The sequence below is a fragment of the Lontra canadensis genome, unplaced genomic scaffold, assembly GCF_010015895.1.
Source record: "Lontra canadensis isolate GAN:19392208 unplaced genomic scaffold, GSC_riverotter_1.0 scaffold12, whole genome shotgun sequence".
Lineage (NCBI taxonomy): Eukaryota > Metazoa > Chordata > Mammalia > Carnivora > Mustelidae > Lontra > Lontra canadensis.
The window spans coordinates 5,738,654-5,750,809 of NW_022631006.1; the positions used below are offsets into that span (position 1 = coordinate 5,738,654).

General features: G+C 44.1%; 1 protein-coding gene and 1 pseudogene across 1 annotated transcript; one reads left to right on the forward strand and one right to left on the reverse strand.

Annotated features, from left to right (window-relative positions):
- Nucleotides 1–227: 227 nt before the first annotated feature.
- LOC116867422 lies at nucleotides 228–879 on the reverse strand (annotated as a pseudogene).
- A 7,326-nt stretch (nucleotides 880–8,205) lies between these two features.
- On the forward strand, nucleotides 8,206–10,807 carry LOC116867359 (mast cell protease 1-like). The gene is made up of 5 exons (XM_032857037.1): nucleotides 8,206–8,260; nucleotides 9,016–9,166; nucleotides 9,598–9,733; nucleotides 9,967–10,221; nucleotides 10,664–10,807. The coding sequence occupies exons 1-5, from the start codon at nucleotides 8,206–8,208 to the stop codon at nucleotides 10,805–10,807; spliced, it is 741 nt and encodes a 246-aa protein (XP_032712928.1).
- The last annotated feature ends 1,349 nt before the right edge of the window (nucleotides 10,808–12,156 follow it).

Genomic DNA, 12,156 nt, shown 5'->3' on the forward strand with positions numbered 1-12,156 from the left:
CTCCGAGAGCTGAGAAAGTGACTCTTGATTTTGGCTCAGGTCATGATCATGTTATGATCATGGAACAGAGCCCTGCCTCGGCCTCAGCGCTCAGTACAGAGTCTGCTTCAACCCTCCTTTGCTCCCCCTGATTGTCCACCATGCCTGCACTCACTCTCTCTCTCAAATAAACAAATAGAATCTTAAAAAATGAAATAAAATAGATATAAAGAGGCTCCCCTCTCTTCTTATTTGTCTGGTGGGGTCATTCCTGGCTGAGTGGGCACCATCATGGGGCAGGCGGGAGACATCACCACTGGGGACCCAGACAGCACTGGCATGTGGCCTTCCACAGGCACCCTCATTCCAGGAACAGCTCCCGCTGGCATCGTCCCAGGAGGAGGAAAGCCCCCCACATATGGGGTGCTGGCAATCATACCAGGGCGAGGAGGACCTGGGAGACAAGGAGGAGGTGGGATCATTGCCCCTGCAAGAGGAGGAGCAAAGAATGGAGTAGGAGGTATCTTTCCTTGTCAAAATGGAGCGGTTATTCTGTCGACCAGGCTCTGAGCCTGCTTTTCCAACCATTTCTTTTTTTTTTTTTAAGATTTTATTTATTTATTTGATAGAGATCACAAGTAGGCTGGGGAGAGTGGGGAAGCAGGCTCCCTGCTGAGCAGAGAGCCCAATGCGGGGCTCAATCCTAGGACCCTGAGATCATAACCTGAGCTGAAGGCAGAGACTTAACCACTGAGCCACCCAGGCGCCCCTTTTCCAACCATTTATGATAAATATCTTTCACATTCTCTTTGTGTTTCCTGCCACTGCAGTGTGTCCATCTCACAGATGAAGACTCAAGGGTGAAGTATGGTCAGAGTAGTCACAATAAAATTTGAGCATTTTGCTCTGCAGGCTGTTTATTGGGGGTATATTTAAGATTTGTGCACTTTATGGGGTTTTGTGAGGAGTTTTTTTGCTGAGATATAATTTACATGTAACATTGTGTGACTTTAAAGTGTATAAGGTATTGTTTTGATATATTTACATACTGAATACAATTACCATTATAGCTTTGGATAAAATCTCTATCACATCACATAATTATCATTTTTTATGGTAAGAACATTTAAGATTTAGTGTCTTAGCAATTTTGAAGTATATAATATAATGTTATTAACTGTAGTCACTGTGCTATGCATTAGATCTCTAGAACTTATTCATCTTTTAGTTGCAAGTTTGTACTCCTTCACAACATCTGCCCAATTCAGGAAGGAGTTGAGCAACTTCAAGAATCCGCAGAAATATGGTCTTCACAGTGTGATCTTGCATTTAAATGAGAGACATTTACCCTAGGAAATGCACTCCTTTCTTCTCCTTATGACAATCCTGGCTGAATGGGCACCAAAAACTCAGTCCTTCACCGGAGATGTTGGTGCTTAGGTCCACGCACCATGACAGTATCAATATACCAGCCAAATGTTCAAAATTATATCAATCGCAGAGGGCACCTAAGGGAGGAACAAAGCTATTCCTGGATGGTTCTGTAAAGAGATAAGGAAATGCAAGAAGGAGCAACCGAAAAGAAGAATGATTGCATAGAAAAACACCCTGGAAGGTTAAATCAAGAGTCCTGAAAAGCACCCCTTCAGTTAATCGAACCCACGGATGGGAAAGCATAAAAGATACCTTGAGGCTATGCCTCTGTCCCTGGTTGCTGTGCTGACTCAGAGCAGTTGCCCTACCCCATTCTTGGCAACAACCACAAATCAAACAAACTTCAAGTAGGCACGTGAAAAGTACAGTTGGTACAAACAGGCCTCCTCCAACAGCCCACCAGATAAGAAAAGATCACAGCTGATAGATCTGATTCTAAGATGCAGAGCACTATCTCTTGCCAGCCTGGCCAGTGCTGATTGCTGATAGACTGGCAGCATCACAAGGTTTATGAAAGAAGCATCCCAGATTTAAGGGACTACCTAAATCCTTAGGAAGGGGAAGGCTCAAGGACTGCCTAGCATGACTACTGGATAAATTTAGAGGGTATGGAAAGGAGATGAGACAGAGCAGAAAGCAACACAAAGCCAACTGTTCTCAGGTCTGCAGTGAGCCTACAACAGAAGTGAGAAAGTAAAACAAGAGGCTCTCCTGCCATCTCTCACCCTAGAGGGAGTTCTCCCCCTGAGACCTTAGAATCCACCTCCCCCTCAACCTTTACCTCCCTGACCACTTTGCCCTCTAACACCTCTAACACCAGCACAATTAAAAAAAAAAAAATCAAGAGTTCTTCAGGCATAAGACAGAGAGCCCGGAAGTCCTATAACTAAAGACTAAATGGACCAAACAGGTGATCTGAATGGAGATGTGGTAGGAATCATCACTCCTGCATCCTTCTGTAATTTGGTGACTACACTAATACCTGAATGTCTCTATGAATATCACATTGCTCTTAGTTTACTATTTTTGTATGTAGAGGCAGTTCTGGTGGCTCCACTTGGTCTTCTCTACCATAACAGCCGTCACACCATGAGTCAGGCAACCATTATGGAGATTCTGCTACTTTTTAGGATACCCATTCTACCTCCGCATTCTGGAGTTTGGGAAATGGTCAAAGGTTGATTTGGGAACCACTGGGCCATCAGTGAGATGGATGCTTGCCAAAACTTTGTGGATCAGTCCATAAACCCCTCCTCTTGACTGGTGAGTCATATGGGCATTTTGGGTCTTTGGGAGTTCATATCCGTTTAGAGCCAGGGCCTCATAATAAAAAAACAAACTAAAGCATGATTATGTCTCAGATTTTCTTTTCTCTAATTCATAGTCACTCGGTAAATGGCCATGGGTACCTTTGAAGGAGGCAAAGAGGAAGATGTATAGCACAAATTTTTGGCTACATAGCAAGGGTCTTCCTCAAAGGCACTTCACCCTTTTCATTCAAGGAGATCTGGGTCAGTGAGCTGGCTCAAGGCTGGGAAATAGTTGATATGCCTTGTGATATTTAAGACCTCTGTTCACCAGACCCAGAATGTTTCTACTTATACAAATCAACTAAGATCTTTGTAATCTGTCTATTTCAGTTCAGGGACCCCATGATCAACTAGCCAAAGTGACGGATCTCTATTTGACATCTGCCTCAACTGTGATACTCATTAGAGTAACCAAGCCCACTACACCTCTGGTAGCCTGGCTTCTCCCACCCTGAGATGCCATCACCACCTTGGAACTCAGATCCAGATCCAGTAGCAGGAGTTCCCATAGTCACTCCGCACCATAGAAAATAGCCACTATAGCACTCCCTAAAAATGCCAGTGCTCCCCCTCCCTAATCTATCTTTCACAGCTTTGGTGGAAAGAATGTTCTCTGTGCTCTCCTAGGACACACTTAAGGGGGGGCGAGTAAACCAGTCTCACAATAATAAATTTTCTCTATCTTCTGATTTCCCCAAAGCTTAGAATACCTTTCCCTATATCAAAGAAGTCTGGCATCTCAACTTCACTTAGTGTAGGCCACCTTTGGATCCATATTTCAATCCAACCAACTAGCCAAATAGTTAGAGCCACATGGACATGCTTGATCTGATATGCCGATATTGGCATCTGTTTTTAGTTCATCCCATCAACAAAGTCAGCCTGGCCCAACACCTGCACCAATGCTTTAAGACCTATTCCATTCATGTTTCTCTTGATATAAATTAGCAAAAATCTTGTTTTGGTGTATACTACAATTCCTTATGGGTCACATATCTGGTATCTACTGGGAGTTGAATCTGGCTATAAATCCAGAAGCAATAAAGGTGAGGGGGCAGCTAGCAGTCTGCTGCAAAGTAACTACCTCAGGGAATCTCATTACAGATTCTTCAAGCAAGGGAAGACTAACCTCCTCATACCAGAAAAGATGGGCTGCTGTTATAGACAAAGGAGGAATTGGAGGAATTTAGGGGTTCAAGATTCTAGTTTCATCAGAATATGCCTACATATATTCCCATTCCAATTTTCAGAGTCTCAATTAATGCTTTTACTTCATCTAAGTGGGGGGTGCCTGGCTCGCTCAGTGGGTTAAAGCCTCTGCCTTTGGCTCAGGTCATGATCGCAGGGTCCTAGGATCGAGCCCCGAATCTGGCTCTCTGTTCAGCAGGGAGCCTGCTTGCCCCTCTCTCTCTGCCTGCCTATTTGCCTAGTTGTCATCTCTGTCAATTAAATTTAAAAAATAAATAAAAAATAAAAAAATCTTTAACTTCATCTGAGAGACCCTGCCAGTTTGTTCAGTCAAGGTATGTTCAAACCACCCACAGGATAAGACACTGGTTTGATTTTTAGGAAACTTACACAGGAGGTTACATGAGAGAAGGGCTTCTTTTGTGACAGAGAAGATTTCTGGACCCTTACTTAGACCATAAGCTGGAAGTGAAAGCCCAAAGCTCATCATTTATTTTTCTTAGGTTCTTTAGTGCACCTAGAAGCAACCATCAACGCCATAATACTCCTTATTTCCACTAATATGTTCTATGTCACCAAATACTTAATCACCTAAAGTCTGCTTTTGATTACAGATATCTACAAATGATAATTTAATAGGTTTGTTCTGTATGCCGTAATGGTTACTTACAACTTACAACCAACATGCTTTACCACTTACAACAGGGTAAGTCATGTCTTTAAATATATTCAGCTTATGGGCACCTGGGTGGCTCGGTTGGTTGGGCGACCGCCTTCTGCTCAGGTCATGATCCCAGGGTCCTGGGGTCAAGTCCCGCATCGGGCTCCCTGCTCCATGGGGAGTCTGCTCCCTCTGACCTTCTCCCCTCTCATGCTCTCTCTCATTGTCTCTCTCTCAAATAAATAAATAAAATCTTTAAAATACGTGTGTGTGTGTGTGTGTGTGTGTGTATTCAGATTAGAGAACCTGTAATAGATAACACAAGCCGAGTTACAGAACCTAAGTGCAGGTTCTTCTGAACTCACTTCCAGTGCCAATATCTCTCTTATGTAGAGTTCAATCAAGGAGAGCAGAACCACTATGAGTAATGTAAAATAAGGGATTTCTTATAAGGACTGCATCTATAAAATTTTTGTGGGAATGGTGGAGAAATCCTCTCTAGATCCTTCTTTTTGTTTTTGTTTTGTTTTTACAGACTAGGAAAACAGAGTGATATAGGGAAATATCATGTGATTGAAGTCAAACAGGTATGTGCTCGACACCTAGTTCTCATATTTATTGACTTGTCAAGTGACTCAAATTCTGTGAGACTCAGTTTCCTTGGCTGTAAAATGAAAACAATAATATATCTCAGGATTGATAGGGGTGAATGAGTTACTTATATTTTATCATATTTCATTGTTTCCAAGATGCACAACATTTTACATTTTAACCCCTTTACAATAGGAATGAGTTTTGTAATCAATGGCATGTTATAGTTTAATCAAGAACAACTTTTTCCTGGGGCACCAGGGTGACTTAAGTGTCTGCCTTCAGCTCAGGTCATGATCTCAGCACCCTCAGGAGGGAGCCTGCTTCTCCCTCTACTACTCTGCCCCTCCCACTGCTCGTGTGCTCCCTCACTCTTAAATAAATGAAATAAAATCTTTAAAAAAAAAAAAAAAGAACAACTTTTTCCTTTCTTAATGCACATGAACAAAGGAGAGCCCTGAGTACTGTCTCAAGTAATGAGAAGTGCAGATATCACTTGGTTATCAAACAACGTGTGACTCTCAGTGCACTAGTGGAAAACCCCAACATCCTCTACAGAACACCGATTGTTCTCCTTTATATGTCCCATTCCTTTCTCTGTTTATTGGACTAACCCTTCATCCCACATCCCTTGTTAGTCAGATTACTGGAATGGAAAAAGCATAAGTTTCAGAATCACATATATTAAATTTTGGATCTTGTTGCTATGTGACATCCTGAGCTTGAGTGCTCCGTAATTGTGTATAATACTTACCCAGAAGGACTATTACAAATGAGATGATGCATATGCAAAGTTTTATCAGCACCAAACATATTGTGGGTAGTCAATAAATTCCCCATTTTTCCTTCTATCTCTCACTGCCACATTCTGTTGTTCTACTGATTATTTGGATTAAAGAAAGGGCAGATCTTCTAGATCAGGGGTTGGCAAACTATGGCCCTCAAGCCATATTGTCCCACCACCTGTTTTTAAAATAAAGTTTTATTGGAACACAGTCACACCTATTTGTTTACATCATCTCTATAGCTTTTGTACTATAACAGAGTTGAATAAGTTACCACAGAGACAGTATGACTTACAAAGCCAATAACACTAACTATGTGGCTATTTACCGAAAAAGTTTGCTGATCCCTGTTCTAGATTCCTATGTCACCTAAACCAACTCCCCCTCTGTTGGCAAGGATATGGAGAAAAAGGAACCCTCATGTATGGTGGTGGGAATGTAAACCACTGTGGAGAAACATATAGAGTTTCCTCAGAAAATTAAAAACAGAAATACCATATTATCCAGTAATTCCACTGCTGGGTATTTACCCAAAGAAAATGAAAACACTAATTCAAAAAGATGTAAGTGCCCCTATGTTTACTGCAGCATTATTTACCATAGCTGATATGGAAGCAACTCAGGTGTCCACTGATAGATGAATGGATAAAAAAGATACCACACACACACACACACACACACACTCACACATGTGCATGGGCAATGAAATATTACACATTCATTAAAAAGAATGACATCAGGACGCCTGGATGGCTCAGTGGGTTAAAGCCTCAGCCTTCAGCTCAGGTCCTAGGATCGAGCCCCACATCCAGCTCTCTGCTCAGTGGGGCACCTGCTTCCCCCTTCTCTCTCTACCTGCCTCTCTGCCCACTTGTGATCTCAGTCTGTCAAATAAGTAAATAAAATCTTAAAAAAAAAAGAGAAAAGAATAACATCTTGACATTTACAACAACACAGATGAACCTAGAGAGTGTTATGCTAAGTGAAATAAGTAATACAGATATAGACAAATATACAATTTCACTTATGTGTGAAATCTAAAAAGAAAAAAATGGACAGACAAATAAATAAACAAAAACAAGACTCTTAAATACAGAGAACAAACTGTTGGTTGCCAGAAGGGCAGAGGGTGGGGGAATGGGCAAAACAGGTGAAGGGGATTAAGAAGCACAAACTTCCTTAGTTATAAAATTTATATTTATCTTTTATAGATATATTTTACTTATACATCCTTACATTTTATAAATATATTCTATTTATACATCATTATAATTCACAAATATTTTGTGTATATCTGTATATTCTTTTTTTTTAAAGATTTTATTTATTTATTTGTCAGAGACAGAGGGAGAGAGAGTGAGCGAGCACAGGCAGACAGAGAGGCAGGCAGAGGCAGAGGGAGAAGCAGGCTCCCTGCCGAGCAAGGAGCCTGATGTGGGACTCGATCCCAGGACGCTGGGATCATGACCTGAGCCGAAGGCAGCCGCTTAACCAACTGAGCCACCCAGGCGTCCCTATATCTGTATATTCTTATTCACATTTTATAAATAAGTCACAGAAACAGAAAGTACAACATAGGGAATATAGTCAATAATATTGTAATAACTTGTATGGTGATGGATTGTGATCATGGAGAACACTGAGTAATATATAGAATTGTTAAGTCACTACGTTGTACACCTGAAACTAATAGAAGGTATGTCAACTATACTTCAAAAATAAAAAATAAAGGGGCACTTGGGTGGCTCAGTTGGTTGAGCGCCTGACTCTTGATTTTGACTCAGGTCATGATGTCAGGGTCCTGGAATCAAGCTTGCCTCAGGCTCCGCACTCAGCAAGGAGTCTGCTTAAAATTCTCTTTCGTTCCCTCTCCCTCTGCCCCTCCCCCTGCTCATGTGTTTGCTTGCTCTCTCTTTCTCAAATAAATAAATCTTTTTAAAAAATAAAAAATAAAATTTTAACCTACCCTTCCCCATCTGTGTTACTATTCTGCCTCAAGAGAGCTATATTATTTGAGAAAGGTGCATGCCAGGACTCTTGGAATCTGACCACAGCCTCAACACCAGCAGAGAAGAGAAGAGGGTTCTAAGAATTTCTGATGAGGAAGATAGCCAGGCCAAAGTGAAAAACAAAAATGTGACTAGGTTGTTTCTGTGGTTTCCAGCCCTCCCCTTTCTTCTACTGCTGGGATTATAAAAGCAGGAGCAAGGGAGGGCAGGGACAGAAGCAGCTCACCATGGACAGCATCACTGGGAAAATGCAGGCTCTATTTCTTTTGTTGGCCTTTCTCTTGCCTCCTGAAGCTGGAGCTGGTGCGTCTAGGGTATAACCACCTGTTAAAGAAGACCTCAAATGAGGCTACAAGATCCCACCGCAAGTATTCTAAGGGGAAACCTCCAGCTGGAAGAGTTAGATTCTTTCCCTGAGTTGATGACAGTTTTCCTGGGATGAGAAGTCTTGGGTGGAGAGAGAATCAGAAAACTGTCTTTGAAAGTTCCTCCTAGCCTGCTTTCTTCAAAATAGCCACCATTCTCATTCACAGTTCTTCTTGGTGCTTGCTGTCATACAGAGGAGGTCAGGATAGAGACAGGAAGAAATGTTTAGGGGCATGTTGGTGGCTCAGTCAGTTAAGCATCTGTCTGCCTTTGGCTCAGGTCATGATCTCAGGGTCCTGGGATGAGCCCCAAGTCCTTTCAGCTCCCCACTCAGCAAGGAGTCTGCTTGTTCCTCTACCTCTGCCCCTCTCCCTGCTCATTCATGGCTCTCTCTCACTCTCTCACTCTCTCTCTCAAATAAATTCTTCAAAAAAAAAAAAAAGGCAAAGGAACTTAAGTTTAAATGACAGCTCAGAATCAAGACTAACCTTAAGTTCTGAAAGTGGGCTGAGAGATGGTTGATGGGGTGGATTGGGTTCAAGAAAGCGAACAATAAGGACACATGGAGGGTTGAGCTCCATTAGAAGATAGCAGCTCTGTGGGGCCTCAGCTTCCACCTCCTTTTCCTCACCCAGTGCTCTGTCTGCAGGCAAGTGAGCCTCTGTTTAGGGACTTGGGGTTCTCTGTTTCAGAGGAAATTATCAGTGGTGTTGAGTCCAAGCCACACTCCCACCCTTACACGGCCCATCTGGAAATTGTCACTGACAGGGGTTATGGCACCAGCTGTGGAGGGTTTCTCATAAGTCAAGATTTCGTGATGACAGCTGCTCATTGTAAAGGAAGGTAAGAAAATTTGACTTACTCTCTTTTTGTGCAAGGAGCTGTAGGAACCAGAGTTACATGCAGCTTTGAAGTGGCCTGGGGAGAGATTCTGGTGCCCTGCTCATTTCAAGATAGTCAGTGACATATATTGCAAGGACCCAGCCCGTTTTCATTTGCCATCTCCACCTCCAGAGGCCTCCATCATTCAGGGCAGCCAGGCCACAGCAGGCCAACACTGGCCCTCTTGTCCTGTGGCCAGCTGAGCTCCTCCTTCCCCTGTAGCTGCCAGGGCCTGGCCCTTCCTGAACTGGCTAGGATCCCAGAGGGGGAGCTTCTGTTCCAAATAAGACCTGAATTCCTCAGGTACCCCTGCCCTGGGGAAGAAGTTGCTCAGGATAGACCCTTTCTAGGAGACCAGCACGTTCTCTTGCTTCTCGCCTCCTTCTCAACAGGAAAATTACGGTCATCCTGGGAGCTCATAACATGAAAAAGGAAAAATCCACATGGCAGAAGATAGAAGTCTCAAAACAAATCAGTCACCCAAAATACAGCTCAATCACCAGATTCAATGACATCATGTTACTGAAGGTGCCATTAGATTTTCAGCTCATCTCTATCCCCTCTTCTTGAACCTTTCTCCTGACCTGTGCATTTCTCATTCTCTCTTCTAAACCATTTCCTTGGGGCCCACCCTCCACTCCACGTCACCACCACCCCACTGGGGAGCAACTCTTGACCCTGCCCAGGGAGCCCCTGCCACAACAAAGCCCCCACTTTCCCTGGGACCAAAGATCCATCTACTCTTCCTCCCTCCCTCACAGCTAAAAACGAGAGCCAGGTGGACCCACGCCATGAAGCCAATCTACCTGCCCACCTGGTCTACCTTTATTCCACCTCAGACAGTATGCACGGTGGCTGGCTGGGGAAGAACCAGAGTGAGGGAGCCGGCATCAGACACTCTGAGGGAGGTGCAGCTGAGAATCATGGACGCCAGCACCTGCAGGGGCTATCTGTTTTATAACAGTAACTTACAAATCTGTGTAGGCGATCTGAGGAAGACAAAATCAGCATACGAGGTGACTGCACACCAACACTTCCTCCTCACAAAGCAGTCCCTGGGAGACAGCGTCCTCCTGGGAGGGGGTGGGTCGGGAAGTCCCCTAGTACAATGACTGGTGTCTGAGTCTGCAGGTTTCTAGCAACACGGGAATTGGAATCCTCCCTTTGGGTTCCATCCTCACATACTCAGGCCCTGTCTCTAACCCTCCCTTCTAGTTGGCTGAACAGGGCTCCAGGACAGAAAGGAAGAAATGGAAGGGACAGGATCTAGAGTTGTGGTTCCATGCCAGAGAAGAATAAGACATTAATCTCCTAATTTAGGACTCCATGAGGAGCCAAGATTCCTGGTCTGACTCAGGGGTATCTTGAAGCTGGCTGGGGTGATTATAGAAGCAGGATAAGGTGACAGTAGAGAGAGAAGGATATTCTCTGCTCACGATCTGCTTTCTCTAACCACAGGAGGATTCTGGGGGGCCCCTGGTGTGTGCAGGGGTGGCCTATGGTATTGTGTCTTATGGATATATGGATGCAAAGCCTCCGAATCTCTTCACTCAAATCTCCCCATATGTCCCCTGGATTAATAATATCTTAAAGAACATATAGTCATGGAAGCCTGGCCAGCCTGTGGGAGAATCCCAAAGCCAGAGGCCTCCCTGGGCTGACCCATGTTCCACAGAGCTGGCCTCAGCCTGAGCCCCAGGGAGGCTCTCAGCAGCACACAAAGCCCCTGCTGATTGTCCCCCCCACCCAGAAAACGTCAATAAGCATGCCGCTTTCAGCATGTGCGTGTCAGACTGCTCTTTTCCACGGAGCTGGTCTGCTCTGATGTGAATAAATTGTTCTGGGCTCCTTTCTTGCCAGATTAATAATCTTGCCCCATAATTACCCTGTACATTGTATGGCATTATGGATTATTGAAGGAAATACTTTGATCTGCACGAAGGATTTAACATCTGGGGTAGTGTTGGCACTAATTTACCTTCTTCCCTGTCTGTTTCCTCTTCCTCCTCCTCTCAATTTTCCTCTTTCCTCAAAATCTGTGTCTCAGCCACTGCGGTTCAGGGCATAGAGGCACCATAGCAAACTCCCCATGACTGTTTCTACAAATGGCCCCAGGCAGGCCTTAGCTGTTGTTATCTTGAGTCCTTACACTGACTTCTACCTCATCGTTATCTTCCCCCTCAACACTGGCTCCGCAGCTGGGGGAGCCTCTGCCAAGAGGGAGGGAAGGAAACGTCCCCAGCACAAGAGCTCAGGAGGGAGGGGGAGAGATGTCCCCTAGGAGTCTTCAGGATGGGTCTGTCTGGTGCAGTGGTCAGAACAGAGCCGTATATGGGGCAGGGCCATTCTAGCTGAGGAGGAAGCCCCAAGAACATCAGTATCAACCGAGTCTATGAACTCCATCAAAGCCACCCAAATTCAACTGTCATCCTCCTCCAGAAATGACACACGGTCTCAGGTCTTCCAGAAGAAGAATATCTGAATTAGGCCAAGTTCTCCAAAGTTGCCTCCTCCAAGTGACCTGGAACACTTTGAACCCTATACCCACCAGCATCCGATCTGGCAAAGTACACCACAGCCACACCTGCCCGAACATTGGGGAAACAGGACATGACTCCAACTCGCTCTCGGGAGACTGAAATTCAAGGTCCATAAAAAAGAATGAGATCTTGCCAGCTGAGACAACATGGATGGACTGAGAGTATATTATGCTAAGTGTAGTAAGTCAGAGAAAAACAAATACCTATGATTTCACTTATATGTAGAATCTAAAAAACAAAATGAACAAACAAACAAAAAAATTAGACACAGACCCATAAATACAGAAACCAAACTGACAGTTGTCAGAGGAAAGTTTGGCGGGGGGGATGAGCAAAATGGGGGAAGGCGAGAAGAGATACAGGCTCTCAGTCATGGAATGAGTAAGTTGTGAGGATGAAAGGCACAGCAGA

Bases quoted from the DNA above. Each gene is read 5' to 3' on its own strand.
- LOC116867359 (XM_032857037.1), top strand. From the start codon at position 8,206: ATGCAGGCTCTATTTCTTTTGTTGGCCTTTCTCTTGCCTCCTGAAGCT. The intron at 9,167-9,597 runs GTAAGAAAATTT...CCTTCTCAACAG, and splicing joins GCTGCTCATTGTAAAGGAAG to GAAAATTACGGTCATCCTGG. The intron at 9,734-9,966 runs GTGCCATTAGAT...CCTCCCTCACAG, and splicing joins ATGACATCATGTTACTGAAG to CTAAAAACGAGAGCCAGGTG.